Source organism: Balaenoptera borealis (genome assembly GCF_965194805.1).
Source record: "Balaenoptera borealis genome assembly, chromosome: 12".
Lineage (NCBI taxonomy): Eukaryota > Metazoa > Chordata > Mammalia > Artiodactyla > Balaenopteridae > Balaenoptera > Balaenoptera borealis.
Genome location: NC_138869.1, coordinates 95,430,337 through 95,456,472, shown reverse-complemented (window position 1 = coordinate 95,456,472; position 26,136 = coordinate 95,430,337). Strand labels below are relative to the sequence as shown.

Genomic DNA, 26,136 nt, shown 5'->3' with positions numbered 1-26,136 from the left:
CGCTCTGCCACTTGGTAGTTAGCACAGTGGTTCTGGAAAGCACTGTGGCACATACACCGACAATCCACCCTGACGATTTGCTGTCAAGACTCTAATTGGTAAATTTAAAGTATGGAAATGTAACTTTGTTGCATTTGATCAGAGTCAAAGCTTTCTCAGTGACACAAAGCTTCGGAACTAAACACAAGTAGGTTTGCGTCTTTCACAGCTGAGGATCCCCACATTCTAGCTGGGCATCGTTAGCAATCATTTTCTTCACTGTTTGCTGCCTCTCCATGGAGTTAAACACAAATTCTGTTCCCACGTTCCTGTCAACCCAACCCACACCCTCCCTCCCTTTTCACTTGTCCTTTTTCTACTTTACCAAGTGTATAGAGTCCAGTTTCCCTTTTTATCCAATCTTAAAATTGCTCTTTATCTTCATCCTTTCTTTCTTTTTCTGAAGACAGAAACTAAGCTCTAGGAGAGCAGGAACCATATCCGCAGTGCCTAGCGCATGCCTGGTACACAGCAGGAGCCCAATACATGTTTTTTAAATGGATGAACTAATGACTACTTAAAAGGATACTACTTACAGGCAGCAAACCCCAATGTTATACCTTTCCTTTGATGATTCTCTAGTATTTATAGGAAGTATTGTTAGGAAAATAGCACTTGCTTATCTCTAGAGTCAATGTTGAAAGGTTTCTCAAATACCTTATATAGTGCAATCCTTGTCGCATATATACACACGCTGATTAATAAAAGAAATGCCCTGGGGACTTCACTGGTGGTCCAGTGGTAAAGAATCTGCCTTCCAATGCAGGGGACGTGGGTTCGATCCCTGGTCAGGTAACTAAGATCCCACATGCCACAGGGCAACTAAGCCCACGCGCCACAACTACTGAGCTCGTGCGCCTCAGCTGGAGAGCCCACGCGCCCTGGAGCCTGCACGCCACAACTAGAGAAGAGAAAACCCACACGCCACAACTAGAGAGAAGCCCACGCACCACAACGAAGATCCCGCGTGCCGCAACTAAGACCCATCACAGCCAAAAATATATTTAAAAAAAAAGAAGCGATGCCCCGAGTCTTAACTCTAACATTCTGAGTTTCCTATGAAGAATCGTCCCTCCTCCATGGCGAAGTCTCCATGGATTTCCTCTGTGCTTCCCTCCAATACTTCTTACTTAGAGGGTCCTGGAATAGCACGACCATCTCTTCCTCCTTCCACCTAGAACAAGCCCTGAGGTCTGTGGAGGCAAAGGATTTGAAGAATAGATCTTGTGGTCAGTGGCTGACTCCTGTGCAAAGGACCATGCCGCAGAGGGGTGGAAATAGAGACCCAGCTCAGGGTGGTTACAGCAGAGATGAGGGGGCGGAGGGCGACAGGCTGAGGAGTCTGGGGGAGGGAGTTAGTGCTTAGGCACATGGACTGCTGGTTTTGCAAGTGTGAGAAGACATGCCACATACATGCAGTTGAGAAGGAATCCCAGAACGAGTCCAACGACACAGTTACATCCCAGATTGTACCTGACAATGACGAGAGGAAGGAAGAGAGCAAGCCACACAGAATAGAAGCATCTCAGTCCAGGAGGAGAGGTGCAACCTTTGAACAGAGAAGGAGCAAAGACTGTAGGTGCTTTAGCATGGGCTTGTGAGCTCACAGGAGCAAAAGCTTGCTACCATTACGAACCTGAATCCCTCCTGGGTTGGTGAGTTTTGAGTTTCAGGCAGCCTCCGGGCACCTCCTTAACAGGCAGATCTCCATCACCTGTGTGGTCCCTTGGACCCAACCTGGATTCTGGTCTCCAGGTTTGCTCTCCCCTAAGGGCACCTGGTCTTCCAGCACCCACTCTGACCACCTATATAATTACATAACTCGTGCCCCACGTGCTTGGCTTCAGGGGTGAGGGATTTGGTGGGGAGGGGAAAGTGGTGCAGGCTCGAAGGTTTTGAGCACACACAGAAAAATGAGCTGGAGATGTATGGTTGAAAATGAGAAGCTGGAGATTTCAAAGTTTCTGAAATTTTCATAAACACACAATGAAATAATTTTTGTAATACACGCCATCCTATTAACATGAGCTAAACAATCTAAATCATTTAAATATTAGGTAGTGCGGTAAGAGAGGAATGTCTGATTTAACAAAATGTGATTTTTAATGAAAAACTGAAAAGTTTTGAATCTAAACTTTCATAATGAACAGACATGAATCCAGCCCCTAAGTACACTGTACTTCGTAAGACTTTATCATTTAAACAAGATTAAATTACGAGAAACAAAAAACTGCCAAACACAGAAAACAACTTTGAAAAATAATTTCTTTTTACAGTTTGGGAAAAATATTTTTTTCCATATAGATTGGTTAATTTCATTAATTTAAAAATTTATTTCTTCATTCTGTCACATATAAAATTATATAAGGAGAAAAAATGTGAAAAGGAGTGCTAGGATTGAGTACAGTATGAGGGTTTATAGTAAAAATTAATGTTTAATATAATGTCTTAGACCACTACCTTTTACCTTGGACCCCATTAAAGTGTTACATTTACCCAATGGTTCTAAATTTCATAAAGAATGCCAATGTTTCTGTCTATTATATTTAAGTTATATGCATTATATTTCTCTTTCATTCTTTAATTATACAAGTAATACATGCTGATTGTAAAAAATTCTTGCAATCTGTAAGTAAGACACACAGGTATAATCTTTCGCCCCCAATCACACTCTCTTTTCCAAAGTACGTGGTTTTTTTCCTAAAAAGTTATAAGCATTTTTGAGCAAAGATCTGTGACGTGATTTGTGAAGAATTTTTTTCCAAAAGTCATCTATTATATTTTCATGCCTTAGCACAATTTTCAATTGCTCAAAAACATGTTGATATTACTTGCTTCTATTTACGTCTCATTTACTTTTCTATAAATAGATATAACTTTTCAATAAGGTAGTCAATTCCCCAACTTTTATGTCGTTCTTCAAAAGCATCAACCTTCTCCAGACAATGAATATCGCACACTGAACCTGAAACAAAAAGAAAGTGTGACAAGTTAAAACTTTATGAAGAATGCAACCAGTTCTAAAAACATATCAGATGATTTTAAAAAGAGTGTGTACTGAAGATCTTTTTTCTTTTTAACGAACACAGGGAAATAAATATTAAGGGTAAAATTTCTGAGCTCTGAATTGTTATTATCACTTATAACTCCTAAGAGCTAAAATAAACATACCATCTCTCTAGAATAATTCAGATGTCTTTAACATAAGCATACCATTTAGCTAAAAAGTCCTATTACAGAGATGGGTTCCTTTTTTGGATATAATAGTCTCCAATTAAATGGCTTCTGACTTTTAAATTTTATATACTTCTAGATATTAATAGTTTGCTAATAGCTCAAAACAGTTAACTGTTGACTTTATTTCAAAAGTTACAGCACATGTCTGTAACTTACCAAACAATGTTTTAATTTCAGCATCCGGAACGTAAAATGGTGGACCTAAGTAAAAGAGAAGCATGGTGAAGAATAAGTTCTAATAGATCTAATTGTAAAGAGAAATAAATTCTCAGGGCCCACTTCTCAGCTTATTTCCAATGACCTTGGTATACACATTCCATACATAACTCAATTATCCAAATAGATGAGGATGTGACAGGTTCTTCTGCTTCTTCTTTTGCACATCTGATACCAAAGACTGGCTTACTGAGGGGACTGGTAATGTTAGATGCCCATCTCCAGCTTACATGAGATGGCTGAGTCAGCCTTGGAACCTGGGAACAGGAAAATCAGAGTGGAGTTCATGAACAAATTCCCTTGGGGCTTCCTGCTTCCAGGGTATAGATTTTCTACCACTCCTGTACTTACCCTCATCCTACAAACTCTGCCCACTTTGCTGTGGGCCATTTACTTTAGAAGAAACAGCTTCTGCCCCTTCCTAGAAGGGAATTCTTAGCCTCCACCCCAGACAAGGCCTGTTCTATCTTCCTCCTACAGGCCCTTCCTTAGGCCTACTGTTCAGGAAGGGAACTTACATCACATTCGCAGAGCTGACATCTGTTTCCCTTATTTTCTATTTCCATCTGATTGTCCCAGACTTAATTATGGACACTAGGTCTCATCTTTTAATGAGTTTTTAAGACCTGACTTATTCAAACAGAAAAAAATACTAACACAGATATTTATAAAACAAAGCACTTTTTAAAAAAGGCTCAATTAAAAATCAAATAGGGTATTTTTACAAATTAAAAATCTATGTACTTGGTTTTCACTTCTTCCTGAAAAGCCACGACTTAAAGATAAGGCTTTGCAACAAAAAGAATAAAACACCTAGGATTAAACCTACCTAAGGAGACAAAAGACCTGTATGCAGAAAACTATAAGACACTGATGAAAAAAATTAAAGATGATACAAACAGATGGAGAGATATACCATGTTCTTGGATTGGAAGAATCAACATTGTGAAAATGACTATACTACCCAAAGCAATCTACAGATTCAATGCAATCCCTATCAAACTACCACTGGCATTTTTCACAGAACTAGAACAAAAAATTTCACAATTTGTATGGAAACACAAAAGACCCCGAATAGCCAAAGCAATCCTGAGAAAGAAAAACTGAGCTGGAGCAATCAGGCTCCCTGACTTCAGACTATACAACAAAGCTACAGTAATCAAGACAGTATGGTACTGGCACAGAAACAGAAATATAGATCAATGTAACAGGATAGAAAGCCCAGAGATAAACCCACGCACATATGGTCACCTTGTTTTTGATAAAGGAGGCAAGAATATACAATGGAGAAAAGACAGCCTCTTCATTAAGTGGTGCTGGGAAAACTGAACAGCTACATGTAAAAGAATGAAATTAGAACACTCCCTAACACCATACACAAGAATAAACTCAAAATGGATTAAAGACCTAAATGTAAGGCCAGACGCTATAAAACTCTTAGAGGAAAACATAGGCAGAACACTCTATGACATAAATCACAGCAAGATCCTTTTTGACCCACCTCCTAGAGAAATGGAAATTAAAACAAAAATCAACAAATGGGACCTAATGAAACTTAAAAGCCTTTGCATAGCAAAGGAAACCACAAACAAGATGAAAAGACAACCCTCAGTATGGGAGAAAATATTTGCAAATGAAGTAACTGACAACGGATTAATCTCCAAAATTTACAAGCAGCTCAGGCAGCTCAATATCAAAAAAACAAACAACTCAATCCAAAAATGGGCAGAAGACCTAAGTAGACATTTCTCCCAAGAAGATATACAGATTGCCAACAAACACAGGAAAGAATGCTCCATATCATTAATCATTAGAGAAATGCAAATCAAAACCACAATGAGGTATCACCTCACACCAGTCAGAATGAATGGCCATCATCAAAAACTCTACAAACAACAAATGCTGGAGAGGGTGTGGAGGAAAGGGAACCCTCTCGCACTATTGGTGGGAATGTAAATTGATACAGCCACTATGGAGAACAGTATGGAGGTTCCTTAAAAAACTAAAAATAGACCTACCATACGACCCAGCAATCCTACTACTGGGCATATACCCTGAGAAAACCATACTTCAAAAAGAGTCATGTACCACAATGTTCATTGCAGCTCTATTTACAAGAGCCAGGACATGGAAGCAAGCTAAGTGTCCATCGACAGATGAATGGATAAAGAAGATGTGGCACATATATACAATGGAATATTACTCAGCCATAAAAAGAAACGAAATTGAGTTATTTGTAGTGAGATGGATGGACCTAGAGACTGTTATACAGAGTGAAGTAAGTCAGAAAGAGAAAAACAAATACCATGTGCTAACACATATATATGGAATCTAAAAAAAAATGGTTCTGAAGAACCTAGGGGCAGGACAGGAATAAAGATGCAGACATAGAGAATGGACTTGAGGACACAGCGAGGGGGAAGGGTAAGCTGGGACGAGGTGAGAGAGTGGCATGGACACATATACACTACCAAATGTAAAATAGATAGCTAGTGGGAAGCAGCCACATAGCACAGGGAGATCAGCTCGGTGCTCTGAGTCCACCTAGAGGGGTGGGATAGGGAGGGTGGGAGGGAGATGCAAGAGGGAGGAGATATGGGGATATATGTATATGTATAGCTGATTCACTTTGTTATACAGCAGAAACTAACACACCATTGTAAAGCAATTATACTCCAATAAAGATGTTAAAAAAAAAAGGTCAGGCTTTAATGTTCAAACACATTTAAATGAATCCAGAAGAAAACATCCCTTTTATACATTCAAAACAAATACAGTTATTTTTAAAATGCAATAAATTATAAAGTTCCAGAAATTAAAAACAGCAATAGTTTAGAGATTTTCCTGCACACCCCTACCTCCCCACGTCCACATCTCACCCCATCCTCCTATGAGGATGTATTTGTAGGCATCAGTCCAATACATCCCATCCCCACCACCATGGATGACACAGACTGCATGTATATCAGCAGTATGCCTCACATGAGATAAATTAGGAGAAAATAATGCTATCCAAGTCATAGAATTAAATCAGGAAACAAGGCAACTGGAAAAAGAACAAGAAACTTTACCTGCATGTTTAGTTGGATCATAAGAAAAAACAGACAAGAGGTACTGAAACCCAGTTCTTGTTAGGGACAACATTATATCTGCATAGCTGAAAAGAACATAAAAAGGCATGTGTTACATTTCTTCAAAGAACGAGAGGCAGGGAGGGAAGCCAGCTTTTCCTTTCATCTCTGTTACTGAGTTTAACTCTCCTAAAAAATCACATGAAGTAGATTCTCATTCTAAAAAGCTAGAAATGGGCTCAGCAAATGATGTTACCTGCCTAAGCTGGGAAATAGCGAAGGACGGGAATCCAAACGAGGCCTATCAGACCAGAAGGTATCAAATTAAGCAGAACAGAGGCTCCTTCCAATGTGATGTGGTCCCCGGAGGCCCATCAGCTTTGAACGTATATTTCCTGAAGCACTGCCAGCTTTGGGGCAGTGGTTCCCAGACCCAGCTGGTATCAAGATTACCTGGGCACCGGCTGGAAGAAGAGATGCCCGAGCTTCATTCATCCCAAGACTGAGTCAGTAGGTTTGCTGTGGGGCCTGGGATGCTGCAGTTTAACAAATATCCTGGGTGATGGGGTCGTCACCGGGGGCACGGGTAAGATACAAAACACAATCCCTTTCCTCTCTTTAGTTGGAGAGAGATAAGACTAATAAACAGGCCAAAATTCAAGGTACTATGACATTACAGTTCTGCAAGGGTGGCATAAACCCTGAGTGCTACGGCAACTATCCTTTGGAGTAGGTGCCCTGAGGAGCAGGTGACGCCACTTCCCAGCCATGTCTGATGGGTTCAAAGTGGGGACCTGCCCTAACAGGGCCCATCAGCAGACAGACCAGGAGCCAGGCCTGGGTCTGGTACAGAATGATGAGTTGGACCAATCAGATGACTCCGCTGGGAAACTGAGTTAAGACATCCAAAGAGGAGCTGCTAGTTCACTGTGGTCATTGGACCAAACGCTGGAGTTTCTGTGCTGGGTGGAGGCTGGAGCTGAGGAGGCTGAGGGCTGTGAGTCAGATGTCTGGGAGCAGGAGTGGGTAAGCAGAGGAACCTGAGTGCTGAGGTAGGAGGGCAGAGGAGACACGCACAGGGAGGTAAGAGGCCATGAGAGACAGACAGACAGACAGAGGTGGACGAGCTGCACAGCTCTGAGTGAGGAGCCTTGGCTCTTTCCACAGGGCCCGGCTGTGCTGCCATCCCTGTCCAGAGCCCTGGGAGAAGTCAGGGAGGCTGTCCTGCATGGGGATTAGGAGTACGGACTCTGCAAGGTCCCCGAGCTCAAAGTCCAGCCCCTCCGCTTACAGGCTATGTAAGCTTGACAAAGTCTTAACCCCTCTGTGCCTCAGTTTTCTCATCTGTAAAATGGGGATAAAACTAGTAACCAACTCACAGGTGGTTGTGAGAATTCAATGAGTGCACACACATAAAGTGCTTAGAACACTGGTACGTGGTAAATGCTCGGGTCAGTAGCTTATTCTGTTAGCATCCTCAACATAAACTCCCTAAAAACTTGAGCTGGCTTGAGCCGGTCACTCTTCCTTGCAAGTGAAAGAACCAGACCTAAGCAAACTTCTGAGCAGAAACCTTTACTTTTTAACTTTGGATTCTTGTTCTTAAGAAAGGAGGGACTTGCTGTCCCGATGAAGCGATCAGTCAGACAGGTTTGGCAGGGTTTCAGAGGACTCACAGGCTTCCTTCCTCTTGGAATGCGGACTTTCTCTCTCAACCCGTCTCAAAAAATTCAGAAAAATGAGAGGTATGATTGATGGTAGGCAAGAAACCTGAGAGTCACAGCAGAGACCACATCAGTTCTCGCCCATGTGTAATCTCAGCAGGAAGACACCCCATACTGATGGCAGGACTGGGAAAAAGCACTAAGTACCTTAAATGCTAAGATAAAGTCATTTATCTTCCTAATGGCTCAAAATAAGAGTTATTCTGGAAACAAAGGCCAGTGTTCTCTGGCATTCTTGGGGCTGTGACAAGACACACACACCACACACACACACACACACACACACACACACACACACACACGCACGCACACACACACACACACACACACACACACACACGGGCCTGGAAGGGGAGGAAAGAGAATAGGGGGATCAGGAAGACAGAGTCTGTGACCAAACTAGAACTAGAGTCTCCAAGAGCTCTGGAGGGGCCTCATGACTCTTTCTTACCATGAACTAAACAGTTCAGAGGCCACTTAGATGGCCTTTATTTCTAGGACAGAGGAGGCGATGGTGGCTGGTGGGAAACAGTGTATTTTCCTTGCTTTGAGTCAGGTTTGTTTTCACTCATTTACTCAACAAATATTTATTAAGCTCCTATTATGTGTTAAAATTTTATATACATATATATTTATATTTATAATTATGTCAGATTGTATCATTATCTATAAAAATTAAGCCAGATGGTGGAGAAATAACTGAACACAAGGTGCACGGTCTGTAGAGTGAGCTTTGTGATTTCGGGTTTGCTCCCCACCGCCTTGTGGATCTGAGCGACACAACCAAAGCCTGCAGAGAGACTAACCTCGAGGAAGAGGCTGGACAACCTTAGGGAGCAGGGAACACCTACAATCTTAGACACTCAGCAGAACTGAGTTGAGTGTATAAATGTGGTGTTTTATGGAGACGCAGAAGTCACAGGTGATACTTTTGAGTTGATGACGGACACTGATGTCACACGGGAAATGCCGAGCAGACACCGGATATGGGATGTGGGTGTTTGGGAGAAAGAACAGAGCTGGAAATACAGAAACAATAAGGGCCAATACCATGTGCGACTTGTTCAGTTATTTCCCCAACATCATGTGTATTTAGACATAGTAGGAACTTAATGTGTATTTGTTGAATACCAGAACGAAAGTAATAGGAGAACTGAAGCAATCTTTGAAGGAGCAAGTACAGGAGAGAGGACGGCACAGCCTCGCTGAGGATGGTCCCTCTGGGAATGATGACTTCTAGGCATGTGAGGAAGGTGAGGGTCCCAGAGAAGAGAGAAAGGAGGAATGGTGTCAGAAAGAAAAGGGGAAAAGGAGTGTGAATTATCACCAGAGGAAAATATATATTAAGAGGATGTGGGGCTTCCCTGGTGGTGCAGTGGTTAAGAATCCACCTGCCAATGCAGGGGACACGGGTTCGAGCCCTGGTCCGGGAAGATCCCACATGCCGGGGAGCAACTAAGCCCGTGCGCCACAACTACTGAGCCCACGTGCCATAACTACTGAAGCCCGCACGTCTAGAGCCCGTGCTCCGCAACAAGAGAAGCCACCACAAGAAAAAGCCCGCGCACCATGACGAAGAGTAGCCCCCGCTCGCTGCAACTAGAGAAATCCCTTGCGCAGCAACGAAGACCCGGTGCAGCCAAAAATAAATAAAATTAAATCTTTTTCAAAAAAAAAAAAGAGGATGTGGCAATGTTTAATTAAAATAAGATTAGGTTTGGCAACAAGCCTTACTCACCAAACAATTCTTTTTTTTTTGGCCCGCGTGCAGCATGTGGGATCGTAGTTCCCCAACCAGGTATTGAACCCCCTGCGCCCCCTGCCGTGGAAGCTCGGAGTCTTAACCACCGGACTGCCAGGGAAGTCCCAAACAATTCATTTTTAAAAAGAGAAATTTCATTTCACTGATGTGTTGAGTCTGCCTCCATACAACTAAGTAATTCAGTATTTATGTGTTACACCTAAGTAAGTCTGTGAATGATATTTGGGTTGGAAAGTACACAGGAGGGGTCACATTTTACTCAGTATACTTTCTCATATTTTAATTTTATTTTCTAATAAGACCAGGTACAAAAGAATGGTCATCCAAAATATCTAGATCAAAAGCTCTAATACAATAGCAGCTAATATTTAAACAGTCATTTAGGGTCAACACGGTACTTGTTACACGTGTCATTTCTTTTCATTCCCACAACAACCATGTGAGGGGGCCTAGTCATGGGCGTGACTTTAAAGCCAAAGTCCGTGGGTCTGAATCTCAATTCTGTCACGTACTTGCTGCTGCACTTTGGACAAGTAACTTAACCTCTTTGACCTTAGTTTCCTCATCTGTAAAATGGGAATAATGATAGCCTAATACCTCACAGGGTTGCTTGGTGGATAAACTGTGTTCTTTCACGTAAGGTATTTTAAGAAAGCCTGGCACATGGCAAGAGCTGAACAAGTATTACCTGGCACTCTCAATGGAGGTGGTGAGGGTGGTATTAGTAGAAAAATTACAGTTTTGCAGAGGAGTAAACTAAGGTGTAGAGAAGTTGAATTCTTTGACCAGGGCAACACAGCTTAGAAGTGACAGAGCCACAAGCCTTGCACCCATGTCCCCGTGGCCAAATCCTATACTTTTTAGACCAAGATGCTATTGGATATAGGTCTTCTAATTCCAAATACAATAAGCTATTTCAAACTAGTAGAAGTCTAGTAATCTTCTGGAAACCAGAAAAAGTACAATATACTAAATTAAGGAGGCTAAAAATGGGGAAAAAACCAACATAATTAAAGGAACCAAATCACTAACCGTTTGCGATCACCTGGATTAATAGCGACTAATGCTCCTCTATCCCAAATTCTGTCAAATTTGCCAATATTTGCTCTACCAGAAAGAAAAAGATAAAAAAATTTATGTAAGAAAAATATAATCTTTAACAAGACAGTGTTCCCCATGGCACATGTCAGAACCTTACCAGCTGTTAAGGAACTGGGATCTCACATCTGCTTTTCCTCAGAGTCTCTAGGGATGTGCTGGTGTGTGTGTGTGTGTGTGTGTGTGTGTGTGTGTGTGTGTGTGTGTGTGTGCATGTGTAGCTGTCCATCTCCTCCTAGTTCTAGGAGCTGGTGGCAGCAGCTTGGACTTGGGGGCACAAAGGAGGAACAAGGGACAGTTTGAGACAACTCTCCTCCCAGCCCCTGGAACAGGTATCAGGGACTTTTAGGAGATGAGCTCTCACCTCCGTCCACACCCTGAAATGCATTTCTGTTACAGACACAGGTGTGAAGTGGAAGACACTTTCTTGCTCTCCCCTCCTTTTCCCTACCTTCCTAGGGTCATAATAATTTTTCCAGAGCTTAGCAGCTACCCAAGGGCAAAGATATCAACTGTGAAGACATACATGCTGCAGTTAAAAATAACTGCAGAACAGAGACTCAAATCAGTGCTTCATGGGTGCTACTGCAAGGGGATGGGAGTGATAAAAAGACCCTCAGCCCACCCCAGCATTGCCCAGCAAACACTCAAGTTTTTAAAAGTGCAGAGGTAGACATCAGTCCTACCTGGGAAGATCAAAAAGACTGCAACAGTACAATGAGATGTTCCCTGAAGAACTCTGCAATGAAAAAGTCAAGAAAAAAAAAATTCCACTTAATTAGGAGGTACTTGAATGGTCAAGGAAAAAAAAGAGGGGCAAAGCAGCGCATGGGTGGTAGAGAAAGAATGTGTAATTAAACATAAAGAACATAATTTCACAGCAAATAATTTTTTTAGACATCTTACTTTAAATTTTTATTTTTTGGGGACTTCCCTGGTGGTCCAGTGGCTAAGACTCCGTGCTCCCAGTGCAGGGGGCCCGGGTTCGATCCCTGGTCAGGGAACTAGATCCCACATGCCACAACTAAGAGTTCACGTGCTGCAACTGAAGATCCTGCATGCCGCAACTAAGACCCGATGCAGCCAAATAAATAAATAACATTTAAAAAAAACACTAATCTATAAAAAAAATTAATTTTTATTTTTTTAATTTTGAAATAAATATGGACCATGCTGCAGAGAATTTATAGAATAAAGAAAAAACCTGCATGCCACCCTCTGAACACAGTGATTTTAATCATTTTGGTGAATTCCTCTCCATCTTTCCCCCCTCACTTCCTGCACCTTGCAACCTATGCAAATATTTTTTTAACTGAAAATAAAATACAATTTTACTGAAAATAATTTTTAATGGGACTTTTTAAAATAAAAAACCTGTATGGGGTTCTTTTGGATCAACTCAAAAAGGAAAATCAGATTGGTTAATCCTGAATATCAGTTAACTATTACTCATTTTGGAGCTTGTTATATTTTAGCAATGTTTACTTTAGCAAAATCCTAATATTTTGACCCCCTAATGACAAGTATACACCTCAATCAATTACCAGGCAGACTGAGAGAGAAAGGGCAGACATTTTAAGAGTTACTCATGAAAAGTGCAGTTGCATTGACTCACCAATGTCCTCTCTTTCATTCACTGACTGATGAGCATTTATTTCCTGAGCACCTTGTAGACAGGACTAGCCCAAGTTCTAGATACTGCAGTGAATTTGACAGTCTCTGACCCCAGTGAGGACAGCCCGGTGGAGCAGAGAGGTGTGGGAACAAAGAACCATCACGGTACAGAATGGGCTGTACTGTTCTGGTTGTGTGCCCAGAACTGTGGGAACAGAGCAGACAGAGCAGGGAACTCACTGCCCGAGCACCAGGAAAGGCAGAACAAAAGGTGGCTGAAGAACTGGCTGGAGGCATCTGCTGACATCACGGGCGTGGGACGTGAGAAGTCTGGGAGGTGGGGGGAGGAGCAGGGTAGGACATGTACTTCAGGATGTGAAAATGTTGGATTTTATTCTGAAATAAGGTGCAACAGAGGTGGGCGGGTCTTTGAAGACCAGTCTGGAAGCACAGTGGGGGTCAGCCCTGAGAGGAAGGGGCCTGGAGGCAGGGAGAACAGCCCGTGAATCTTAACTTTGGCTGCAGATTGGAATCACCTAGGAGCTTTAAATAGACCTGATGCTAGGCCCCATCTCTAGAGGTTCTGACTGAATTAGCTGGAGGCAAGGCCTTGGCACTAGGAATTTTAAAAGATCCACAGATAATTTCAAATGTGTCACCAGGGCTGAGAACCACTGCTCCAAGGAGTCTGGAAGAGGACTAGCCTCTCCGGACTGAGCAAACAGGAATTCTTAGATGAATTCCACAGGTTTTCATATCATGCCACAGGTCTCTTAAACTCATCTCCAGAACAAAACTCATTTTCTCTGCTCCTCAACTTGCTTCTCCTTTATTCTCTGCCATCCAACCAGTCATCTCAGCTGGAAATGTGAACTCACCACCCCCTGGATTCCCACTCAATTAATCACTAAATCCTCCCAGTTTGACACCCTAAACATCGTTTTAATCTACCTGTTCCTCTAAGTGCCCCATCACTCTCCCGGTGCAGCCCTTCAGGATCTCTTTCCTGGACCACTGCTCACAACCTCCTATCTGGTCTCTTTGCCAGGAGGCTACTGCCCTTCAAACTCACTTCCCTTGAGGCCACAAGGGTGGTTGGTCACAAAAGAAAACCTGGCTGTGTCACGTTCAGGTACCAGCTTGACAGGACATCTGGACTGGATGACCTGACTCTCTGCCTGTCCTAGCCCTGTCACCACACTTCAGGAAGCCCCCCCAGGCTGGGTTAGGAAACATTCCTCTCTGTTCCCTTAATACCCCGTGTCATTACACTTAGCTCCGTGTATGACAAATAGCCTCCTCTGTTTCTCTTCTCTCCTAAGCTAAGCGATTCTTTAGGGCAGGGACTGTGTTTTCATCTCTGCAGTGTCTTATGCAGGGTGTGGCACAAGACAGGTTCTCAGAAACACCTGTTTATAAATTAAAAATCAAACAAACCCAAACCAAAAACACGACAAATAAGCTTTGACCTTGGCTTTTATATACATTTGTTCACATCTAACTACTGTCTATCTTTTTACGCTCCTTACACTATATAATATCGAGGTGAATCTGGTGATAAAGTGGGGTCATCTGACACTTGTATAGTATCCTCACTTACTCATGCTGAGAAAAACCTTCTGGGGGTATGGAAATAACTATTTACCAAAATCAAAACACACCTTGAATACTTTGGCTCCAGGAATTTCCATAATTTGTTCTTCTGAGTAAGAAAGATTCTGCTCCGTAAAAAATTCCCGTATCCCAAGTTCACTGATTTCCACACCAACTACACTGTGTCCTCGGTCTGCAAACCTGCATAAAATCATATAATTACACTTAAATTTTTATTTCAAATACAGTACTAAGTAAAAGGATATATACCAATAAGCATACATTTTCCTGAATTTTAAGGGATTTATTTGAATTCAGACTCACAATGTTTCACAGAACATGTAGATACACAGAAAGTGGAACTATATATTTTCAAACCTTATGCTATGTGGAATTCTGAAAAAATGATTTATATGACCTTAGGAAAAATTTAAAAGTTTGGAAAATTATACCTTAACATGTTGATTTACTACAAATGGATTTGATTGGAAGAGTTTCTGATTTAAAAGCATCCTATGAATTAAATATGCTTTTCAAGTTCTCTAAATCAGCTATGTCCATTAAAACTTTCAGTGATGATGGAAAAGTCTATACCTGTGTTGTCCAATCCAGCAGCCACTAACCACATAGGTTATTGAGCCCTTGAGACGTGGCTCGTGTGACTTAGTTTAAACAGCCACGTGGGGCTGGTAGATACCGTACCGGAGCACTCGGCTCTAGAACATTAGCATCCATTTCTATAATAATCTTATAATTTCCACTTACTTACACTAAACCCTATCCAGAAATTTATTTGATTACCATGCGCAAAAGCTTACCAGTATTTTTCTGGTAAGCTTTATAATTACAGAATTCAGTCTTGGGATCTTGGACTTCAAAGAAAACAGCACTAGGGGCACAAATACCCAGGTACAGTATTGATTTTATGTTACATTAAGTAAACACATAAGTCAGTTATGCAACATATGCATTTTTTTAAAATCACACACCATGCAAAATCATGCAGTAAAAATCATGAGGCTTATGGGGAAAATGGGGGTTGGAGTACACATTAAACAACTTTGTCCTAATGGAGTATATTCAGCCATAAACAATTGAAATCTTGCCATTTATGACAACATGGATGGACTGGGGGGCATTATGCTAAGTGAAATGAGTCAGACACAGACAAACAGCTTATAATCTCACTTATATGTGGAATGAAAAGAAAACAAAAAACAGAAACAAGCTCATAGATACAGAGACCAGATTGGTAGTTGCCAGAGGCTGGGGGTGAGCAATGGGTGAAATGGGTGAAGGAAGTCAAAAGGTACAAATTTTCAGTTATAAAATAAATAAGTCATGGGGATGTAATGTACAACATGGTGACTATAGTTAGTAGCATTGTATTGCATATTTTAAAGTTGCTAAGAGAGTAGATTTTAAAAGTTCTTATCAGGCTTCCCTGGTGGCAGAGTGGTTAGGAATCCACCTGCCAATGCAGGGGACACGGTTCGAGCCCTGGTCCGGGAAGATCCCACATGCCGCAGAGCAACTAAGCCCGCGCGCCACAACTACTGAGCCCGTGCTCTAGAGCCCGCGAGCCACAACTACTGAGCATGTGTGCTGCAACTACTGAAGCCCGCGTGCCTAGAGCCCATGCTCTGCAACAAGAGAAGCCACTGCAATGAGAAGCCCGCACACCGCAACTAGGAGTGGCCCCCGCTCACTGCAACTAGAGAAAGCCCACATGCAGCAACAAAGACCCAACACAGCCAAAAAATAAATAAATTAAATAAATAAAAATTTTAAAAAAGAACCAAAAAAATAAAAAAATTAAAAAAAAATAAAAGTTCTTATCACACACAACACTATGTAGTTCTGTAACTATGTATTGATTAACTAGATTTATTGGGGTGATCATTTCACAATATATGTATATACAAATATCAAATCATTATGTTGTACACCTAAAACTAACATAATGTTGTATGTCAATTATACCTTAATTTTAAAAAGGTTTTTTTTTAAGAAAAAGCTGCTGCACATTTGCCATAACTCATCTCTGTGAATCAGGATTTTCTCAATGATATGCGATTAAACAGTATTTAGAAATAAAATGGATTAAATAGTATTTAAGAAAAAAAAACTTAGTGCCACATTAAAAAGAAAAAAGACAAGAACCTAATAGACATGGTGGCACAGTTTTACATGTTAAATGGTTACAAAATATATAAATACTACAACATGGCACTTTACCTTGAGAGAGACCTGAACTTTACTTGTAGACTTGTAGGCGTTGGAAGGGCTGCAGCTTTCAAGTTATTGTAAAGTAATGGAAGGGGGATTATTAGCAGTCATGGAAAGTTCCAACACTGGCTGTGGATGGGAGCAAGTGGCTCACAGCACATCGAGGTGAACTGAGGTATCTGGGAGATAGCTGAGGTTTGTGCATGGGTGCATTTTGTCTATTTATACACGGTTTAGTAGAGCTGGGTGCTGTTATCTGCTTTCACCTCATGTTTCTTGCAGACAATATTACATATAAGCAGATGTGAAATTCAAACCATGCTCAAATTGTTCCTTAATGTATCAGTGGAGTTAGAATGCAATTAGCATTTTCAAAACAATTGAACAATAGCAGAACTGATGGTACCTATTCCCTACATAAGAGGACACACTTTCAATGTGGTCAGAACATGAACTGTTTATAGTTCTAAAACATACATATTAATAACTTGTCTTTCACATTTCCTGGGAAATTTGTAAGTTAACATACATGGAATATTTTTTTTTATTCTCCATACATTTGTTGAAGTTATAAAATATAACAAAAAAGTTACCCAAACCAGCTGAATGGATTTTTACTTCTACTCAACATATGGAAAAATGAACCATAGCCTACTATAGACTGGCATAGGCTGGATTATACTGGAATATATTGCCCTAAAAGAAAACCAAAACCTAAGGAAATGTCTTAAACATTTTATGTTAATGCTTTTGGGCTTCAGCTCATAGTTTATCTATTCACATCTGATATCTGTATAGACCTTAATACACAAATTTGTTACATAAGTGAAAAATCCTCTAATATAATAACTTTTATACAGTTACAGTAGCTTAGTTCTGGCATTTTTATTACAAAGGACTTTAGACCCTATATCTTCAACAATCACATTTAATTGGCTGTTTCATCATACCATTTTCTAACCTTGTCTCAAAGCCTCTGCTAGAACTAGGTTGTTATCACTTATGACACAGCAATAAGACAACCTGCTCATAGAGTTAATGTTTTTCTTGCAGGTAGTTTGCGAAGGAATTCTTTCTTCTGGTTCAGTGAGTTGGTTAGGATATAATGTTCTCAATTTCGTGGCCACCCTAGAATCTTAAGCCACAGCAGCCACTCACAAATGCTCTCAGCTACAAGTTGAGGGAGCAGGGGGCCACCGTCCCTGCTCAGAAATCCACTCCCAATGCACACATGTGCTGTAGTTTGCCCACCTGTATTTATGTAGGGAAGAGAGAATTTTTAAGTTACTATATTTTTCATTTACTAATCATTTTCATATATTTTATTTTTCTTTCCTGCTTGATGATCAAAGTTCTCAACGTTCAAGTTTATACATTAATAGTATGTCCTGGCATGTACGATAGCATCTGTACATTAGCATTACAACAAATTCTGTATAGGAAACGATTGCCAGGTTTGTGACTTTAGAGTAACCCATAGTGGCAGTGGCTTGTGAATTAAAGTGAATTCTCTTCACAGATAATTACTCACAAGAAATACTTCCTTTATCACTGGTTTTATTAGCAATGATTCATGAAAACAAAACCTCCTATGTGCTCGTAGAGGGACGGGAGAGTTGAGTTGAACTGTGGACTATACACGGTTTTGCCAAAAAGCTGTAATTCATTTTGAGCTTTTCTGTCCACCTCTATTTAAAATACCTAAAATTAACTTAGTTACATTCCAAAACCACCTACAAAAACTAAACCATGCACAAAGATGAAGGAAATTTAAGAGGGAAGGCTGGTCCCATCCTCCGCCTCCCCCACCACTTTGGTTGTAGACTAATTCTTTTGCTTAGAAACTCAATACAGAAAGACTAGTTCTCCCCTCTGTTTCTGCACTGTCTTCCTGTTTGAGAGCATTACCTCTATGAACCCATCAGTAATAGTCTACTAAAAATATAGAATCCTTGTGCGTTTCCTGAGAATGGAATTTTTAAAACTTACATCCTATTATTCACCCAAAGTGTTTATCATCAAGACAAGAAAGTATGTTGATGCTTATCCGCTCATACCATTTCATCTCAACTGCTTTTCCACAAAGAGGAAAAAATACCCTCAGTTGTTTCTCGCCTTTAAGAAAAGTATCCAAATGCTTCTTTAATAGCCTGGGGAGAAAAAAAAATTGTTTTAATTAGCCCAAGACACAGAGGAAAGGACTACAATTTTACAATGCTAAGTACCTTTCATGTATTACCTCACTTAATATTTCCCAACAACTTTATGAAGTAGGTAACATTATTCATTAAAATCTCCAGTTTATACATGAAGAAACAGGAAGGCTAAGCAACTTGCTCAGTCAGGTAACTAGTGAGCAGTTAATATGACTCAAACCTGGGGCTTTCTTGATTAGTAATTAAACATAAAAAATTATTTTTTCCTTGGTTGATATGTTTTGAAAGTGTATACGTGTGTGTGTGTGTGTGTGTCTTCTAAGGCCAGCTACATGACAGAGAGAATTCATACAATGGTTCTAGGATGATACCCCAACTATTACTTAGTGTGCACATGTAATAATAATAATGATGTCCCCTGGGCAGTCAGGGTGGCTGTCTGGAAGAAGGCACATCTGTCACGACCACTTTACTCAGCACTGACCCATCTTTATTGCTGCTGCTTCGAAGCCCACTACTACTACTACTATTACATTGCTTAGCATTCAGCTCACGTATTAATTTCTCTCAACTTCTCTTCTTCCACCATATAGCTAATACTTTAACATCTGAACACACGCTATTGGCAAGCAAAGTCAGAACACCACCACTTTTCAGTATAAAGAGATGCCAGCATTAACATAGCTTGAGCATCTGCATGTGTATAAACATGTATGCCCAACAAATAAATGTTACAGGGGATTCAAAAAAAGACATATTTCATAAATCTAAGACGTCATCAACTGTAAGTCACGCCATTATTTATACTCCATGGGAAGAAATATCACTGCCAATTCAACTATGACATGCCACAGAGGCATCCTGATTTCAGAGATGCTCCAATGTGAAAAACTAAAAATGTGCATCTTAAAATCAAATAATGGGTATCTATATTATTATTTCTATTTCAAAAGTCAGCTTCTGATAGAGCATTTCTGTTATAGACCAACATTTGATATAAAGAAATGTAAACATTTCTTACTGATGTCCTCGTTCTTGGTGAAATGCAATTTTGTGATTCACCCACTTTTCTTGCCATTCTTCCAGAGTTAGCACTCGGTTTTTCTGTACCTCAGTGTCGGGGTACTCTTCAACATCAAGTACTGTTCTTGTATTAGCCATGGTTTTGTAGATAGCTTTGACTCAGAAACAGAGGTCTCCAATGCCTAAGTGGAAAATGTTTGCCAGGTTGTCACTTAAGTGCATTTCAATTCTATTGATGAATGAAGTAAAAACCTATTATTCTCAGCAGTACGGCTTTTATTTTATTTTTAATTAATTAATTTATTTATTTTTGGCTGTGTTGGTTCTTTGTTGCTGCTTGCGGGCTTTCTCTAGTTGCAGTGAGCGGGGGCTGCTCTTCGTTGCGGTGTGCGGGCTTCTCACTACAGTGGCTTCTCTTGTTGCGGAGCACGGGCTCTAGGCGCGAGGGCTTCAGTAGCTGTGGTTCACGGGCTCTAGAGCGCAGGCTCAGTAGTTGTGGCTCACGGGCTTAGTTGCTCCACGGCATGTGGGATCTTCCAGACCAGGGCTCGAACCCGTGTCCCCTGCATTGGCAGGCAGATTCTTAACCACTGTGCCACCCGGGAAGTCCCAGCAGTATGGCTTTTAAAAAATATTTCAATATTCACGGAAAAGCTATACAAAAAATTACTTTTCAGTGAGTCTGATGGTAGAGGCACACCTCATAATACACATTAGGAAAGAGCTTTAAATAAATTGAATTACATCTTAGAGTAAAAGAATTTAAGTTTAAAAAAGAAAGAGGACAAAAAAAAAAAAAACAGGCATTATAACTTTTGTAAGCTTAGAATCTTTCCTAGCATCTCACTCTTTAATTTTTAAAATTTCCTTTAATGTTTACTTCCTATTTTTTTTTAAAATTTATTTATTTTATTTATTATTTATTTTTGGCTGCATTGGGTCTTCATTGCTGCACGTGGGCTTTCTCTAGTTGTGGCGAGCAGGGGCTACTCTTCACTGCAGTGCACGAGCTTCTCATTGCAGTGGCTTCTCGTTACAGAGCACGGGCCCTAGGCGAGCGGGCTTCAGTAGTTGCGGCACGCAAGCTCAGTAGTTGTGGCTCGCGGGCTCCAGAGCGCAGGCTCAGTAGTTGTGGCGCACAGGCTTAGTTGCTCCACGGCATGTGGGATCTTCCCGGACCAGGGTTTGAACCCGTGTCCCCTGCATTGGCAGGTGGATTCTTAACCACTGCACCACCAGGGAAGCCCTACTTCCTATTTTTTTAATCAATGTTATAATGCACTCAATTCAAAGAGTCCAGCAGAGTGATGAAAGCAGTAGTCCCCATTTCCAATGAGAGACAAACATCTTTAACTTTTAGCTGAATCTTGAAATATAACTCAAATAGCATGCTTATTTTGTATCTTCTTAATTTTTTATTTCTAGGAAGCATCTAGAAAAGATAAGCATTTAGTCCTCTTTCAACTTTCCAACACACACACCACCTTCTCATTTTTCCTATCCTTTCCATATAGATATAGCATATTCGTGATTAAACATTTCAAGTTCACATTATTATGACTAGGTAAATACTATTCACAGGTAAGCCATATAGAATTCTATGATTACTTTTTCTTTTCTGTACAACTTTTTATTCTATAGTTAATAACTATCTGGCTTTTTCATTTATAAAATTTCCATATATTTATTACTAATTCAACTCTAAGTTCTCCCAGTCTCCTGTCAATACACTCTCAATCTCTTCGGTTATCAGATATCCTATCAATGTCATTTCAGAGAAGAGCCTTCTGACCTGGATGCTGTCTTCTACTGGTACACAGCTAGCCTTCTGCGATCTTTCTTTATCACCATCCTGGAGCCTTCCTTCTTACCTTTTGATGAATCTCCTGTTTCCTTTATTGTCTATTTTCCTTTTTTTGGTTACCACCCTTATATTGGTAAAATACAACCTTCGGCAGCTTTCTGAGAAAGAGTGCGTGAGAGAAAGGGTTTTTGGCAATTTTGCGTGTATAAAATGTCTTCACACTATTATTCCCCATCCTCGATGTATAGTTTTGCTGGGTAAGAATTCTTAGTTAGAAAACATTTTCTCTCACAATTCTGAAGAAATCATTCCCTTGCCATCTAGCTTGTAGAGTTACTGCTTAAATTCAAAGACATTTGGATCTTGATATTTTCCATGTGGCCAATATTTTTCTCTCTCTCAAACCTTTTCTTTGTCCCTTAGTTTTTGCAATTTCATAATTCTATGCCTTATCCTGGGTCTACTTTCATCCATCTGGCTGACTTCTTTTAATCTGGAAGCTCATATCCTTCAATCATGGAAAAATTCTTGAATTATTCAGATGATGATTTTGGTCCTTTTTTTCTATTTCTCTTTCTTGGACCCCTTTTTATGGTTGTAGAACCTCCTGATCCAGTGCTCTAAATTTCTCATATTTTTTTCCATTTTCCAACTCTTCATCGTTTTGTCCTATTTTCTGAGAGCCCACCTTATTTTTATCTTTCTACCTTGCTATTTAGTTTTTCTTTTCTGCTCTCAAGTCTTTAATTCTCAAGAGCTCCTTTTTGTTTCTGATGTTCTCTTTTCATTTTATTTTGTTGTTATTTCATGTATAGAATGTATATAATATTTTCCCTTATTTATCTGCATGTTACTGAGTCATTTTTTCTGTTGGTTTTGTCTTCTATCTTTCAAACTAGTGACTGTCCTCAAATTCCTAGCAATTCTTATTATCTACTCACATTTAAGAGTAAATACCAAAAAGCTGATTATAAGTTTAAGTTTGTGGATGGGGCTTATTGACTGTAAGTTCACTGTAGGATGATGTGAATAGATATTATTTGGAAACTTAGATGTCATTATCTTTATTTTCTTTGGACTCGTCAGACTTTCCATAGATGGACTTCCCAATTCCCGTTGAAAGTTTGAGTCCTTGGGACCATGGTTCTGTACTCACATGAGAAAAGGATAAAAGTGGGAAAGGGCCCCAGCATTCAGTTTGCCTGTGTTCAATTAATCCCCATATTTTCAGTATGGTACTCCCATCCCCAACTGTGAACTGTATCTTCCCAGTCCAAAGACTGTACCCTCTCCAGGGAATAAACCCCCCGAAGTCTGCTGGTGCGGTGAGGAAGAGATACTTGGTTGCAGGGAATTGGGAAAGGGATCTGGGAACTTAGCCTTTTAGGAACCAGAATTTCAAGCAATCCTCCTAATTTCAACCATACCCTTCCATCTCCCTGAGGTACCTGGTGCTGCTAATTCCTGAGCATTGGGGGATTCTATAATGCAATTAGGATTGCTCATTGGCTTTCCCCATTGCTGGTTTAGAATTTAGCTTTCTTCAGTCTGCAAAATCCTTTATCACTCGTCCATCTGCTTTCTAGGTTTCAAATTTTTATTGCTTTTATCTTCTCTTCTGTCTTCCCTTTATGTCTTTAAAAATCCTGCTGTTGTTTTGGTAGAGTTTCAGGAGGAAGCAAAAGTAGATGCACGGATTCAATATCCCGTCTCTACCCCACAAGTTTGCATTTTTAAATAATTTTCTTATAGCTTTTTTTTTTGGTATGGGAAAATGCACACAAAGGTGTTGACCTACAGAAAAACACACAACATAAGAGTTGTGGGTTTCAATTTTATTCGGGGACCTTACTGAGGACGATAGCCTGGGAGAGAGCCTTTCAGATAGCTCTGAGGAACTGCTCCAAACATATATGTTCCACATGTATAAGGTTTTTTTTTTTGACTAGGAAAAACATGTAGTCTAGCATACATCTTGGTAAAAGATTACTGCTAATCACAAAGAATAGATACCTCAAGTTAATGATTTTAGTGATTTCTATGTACAAGAAGATGCAAGAATCTGGGGCCATTGAAATTCTCCCTGAGGCATGCTATCTAGGGGCCGTTTATCCAAAACACAGAATGCCTCACCCTTATTTTCCCTCCTGAAGTCCTAAATCGCCTGGGGTACATCACCCTCTGCAGGGGGTTGTGATTTAACCCTTTGTATAACTGGATGATGGGCAACACTCTTTGTTCCTTTTTTTCCCCCCCTTTTACAAAGGGAACTGAGAAAAAAGGACATGTGAACATAACTGCAAATCTACCTGAAGGTATGAGGAAAATGTCTGTCCTTTCAACGTGAAATTTGTCATGTAAGGACAATACAACACAATAGTTGTAACATATCCTTTGAGTCATGACTGAAACTAATTTAGTTTGGACTACCAGGCTATTCTTGTTGGAGTTAATTTAATGATTCACCCATGAATCATTATTCATGGAAAAGCAGTTATTCAAGGAAAAGTTCCCTTTATGGCAAAATTTGGCTTCAGTGTGCTTAGGATTTAAGGAGAAGGCACCTCTCTTGGAATTGGGAACACAAATTCACTTCCCAGCAAACATTTGTTAACAAATGGCTTTTGCAAGGCCCTGACGATGTCAAGAGGTGACGCTCAGGGTTTTCTGAGAGGTCAGAGGGAAGTATCTGATGTATTGGGTACAGAAAAGCAAAAGAGAGTTGCAGTTTTCCCATTTCCTCTTTCAGACAGAAACTTTGGAAGCTGAACTTGAGCCTTCAGAAACAGTTCTCTATTTAAAACAAAAGGGAAGCATAATTTTATCACTGAGCCAGGGCAGCCTGGAATTGTTTAACTCTACCCCTCTTACACAAACTTGAAATATAACTTAACATCATGAATATAACTTAATCACTTCTTAGGTGTTCTCATAGCTTCTCAACCTGTACTTAACTTGTCCACATCCTTTTCTGGAGAAATAAAAGGTTTCTTTATATGGGGGCTTCCCTGGTGGCGCAGTGGTTGAGAATCTGCCTGCCAATGCAGGGGACACGGGTTCAAGCCCTGGTCCGGGAAGATCCCACATGCCGCGGAGCAACTAGGCCCGTGAGCCACAACTACTGAGCCTGCGCGTCTGGAGCCTGTGCTCCACAACAAGAGAGGCCATGATAGTGAGAGGCCCGCGCACCGCGATGAAGAGTGGCCCCCGCTCGCCGCAACTAGAGAAAGCCCTCGCACAGAAACGAAGACCCAACACAGCCAAAAATAAATAAATAATAATAAAATTTAAAAAAAAAAGTTTCTTTCTATAAGCAAGATAAAAGTGCAAAATTATAAGATTCAGGAAAGGCAAATTTCACAATCATTCTTACCCATACACAGAAATAGCAGATGTGCTAGTTTGGTCGCCCGAGTTCTCCTTGGGTGGACTCCCAACACTGGTTTCCTCCTCACCTTTTCAAAAAAACATGTTTCTGCTTTAGATTTATTTTAAAAGTTTGGTAAATTGAAGAATAACTTCCCTAAAGTGCACAAATTTTAAGAGTATGGCTCAGTGAATTTTTATACATGCATACACCTATGCAATTACCATGGAGCAAGACAATATTTACAGCACCCCAGTTCCCCTCACTGTCCCGGCAAGTATTTTTCTTTTCTTAAAATCAACAATACCCGACAATGCTTTGGGGTCACTTTAACCATGGACTCAAAAAGGTCATTCACTACCTGATCTCGTTATTCCCCGTTCACTCGGCTCCCTGAGCCCATTTCAGGGCCCGGATGGCTGGGACGCCCCGTTCCGGAATCCGACCACACACTCACACCTAGCAAACGTCCCATTGGTCATCGCACCCTCTCTGCACCCGGCGGAGCCTACCTTATGCGCTGTCCGTCGCCTGCTGCTGGTTCTGGCGCTGCCGCGGGCCTCGCCGGCTGGGTTCCTAAGCCCCAGGCTCAGGCCGGCTATTGGACCCGCCCCCGGACCCGCCCCTCCCGCGGCGCACAGGCCCCGCCCCCTCCCCACGCTCCCCGGCTTGCTCAGCGGCGGAAATGGCCAGGGCGGGGCGAGTAGCGCGGCGAAGGCGAAGGCGGGGACCCTACTCCTCCCTCGTCCCGCCGGCTCCTCCCATCCCGGGTCACGTCGTGACAGGGGCGGAAGCAGCGGCGGCGGCGGCCGAGCGGGGGCTGCGGCTCGCGGCGCGGATTCCGCTGTCTTGTGCGCTCGGCGCGCGGCTCCGGAGAGGCGCCCGCAGCCCCGGGCGGCGCGCGAGGTCTCGCCTGCGCTCTGAGGTGGGGGGCACGCGGCTCCGGGGGCGGGCGTGGGGGCGGCGGCGGATTTCGGGTGACAGCTCTGCACAAAGCAGCTTGGCCGGGGTGCAAGCTCTCCTGCCCCTGTGCAGCGCTCCTTGCCCGGGTGGGAGGCGGACCGGTGCCCTCGGGGCTATACCTCCTTCCCCGGATTGGTAGGGGGTGAGAGGTGGGGATCCCAGCCTGAGGAAAGGGGATTCCCGGGCTGGGGTGTTGCAGCGACCGGGTTCCCCGATTCATCGCGGTGCTGCGGGTTTCTC

General features: G+C 41.5%; 2 protein-coding genes across 8 annotated transcripts in view; one reads left to right on the top strand and one right to left on the bottom strand.

Moving 5' to 3' along the window:
- Nucleotides 1–25,562, bottom strand: part of TPMT (thiopurine S-methyltransferase) — a 102,859-nt gene extending 77,297 nt beyond the window's left edge. Inside the window, exons 1-10 of one of the 3 annotated variants that reach the window (XM_082346419.1) lie at nucleotides 25,446–25,562; nucleotides 24,940–25,021; nucleotides 19,761–19,944; nucleotides 18,641–18,733; nucleotides 14,423–14,555; nucleotides 11,834–11,886; nucleotides 11,082–11,156; nucleotides 6,564–6,649; nucleotides 3,433–3,477; nucleotides 1,078–3,004 (exon numbers count right to left, since the gene is read on the bottom strand). In XM_082346419.1, coding sequence (XP_082202545.1) covers nucleotides 2,892–3,004; nucleotides 3,433–3,477; nucleotides 6,564–6,649; nucleotides 11,082–11,156; nucleotides 11,834–11,886; nucleotides 14,423–14,555; nucleotides 18,641–18,733; nucleotides 19,761–19,900 — 738 coding nt within the window. In that variant the 5' untranslated portion in view covers nucleotides 19,901–19,944; nucleotides 24,940–25,021; nucleotides 25,446–25,562 and the 3' untranslated portion in view covers nucleotides 1,078–2,891. The other 2 variants (XM_082346420.1, XM_082346421.1) reach the window with 2 other exon arrangements.
- A 135-nt stretch (nucleotides 25,563–25,697) lies between these two features.
- Nucleotides 25,698–26,136, top strand: part of KDM1B (lysine demethylase 1B) — a 54,889-nt gene continuing 54,450 nt past the window's right edge. For 4 of the 5 annotated variants that reach the window (XM_082346333.1, XM_082346334.1, XM_082346335.1 and 1 more), the window contains exon 1: nucleotides 25,698–25,858. The gene's annotated coding sequence lies outside the window, so the exon portion shown is untranslated. The remainder of the gene's footprint in view (nucleotides 25,859–26,136) is intronic. The other variant, XM_082346338.1, reaches the window with a different exon arrangement.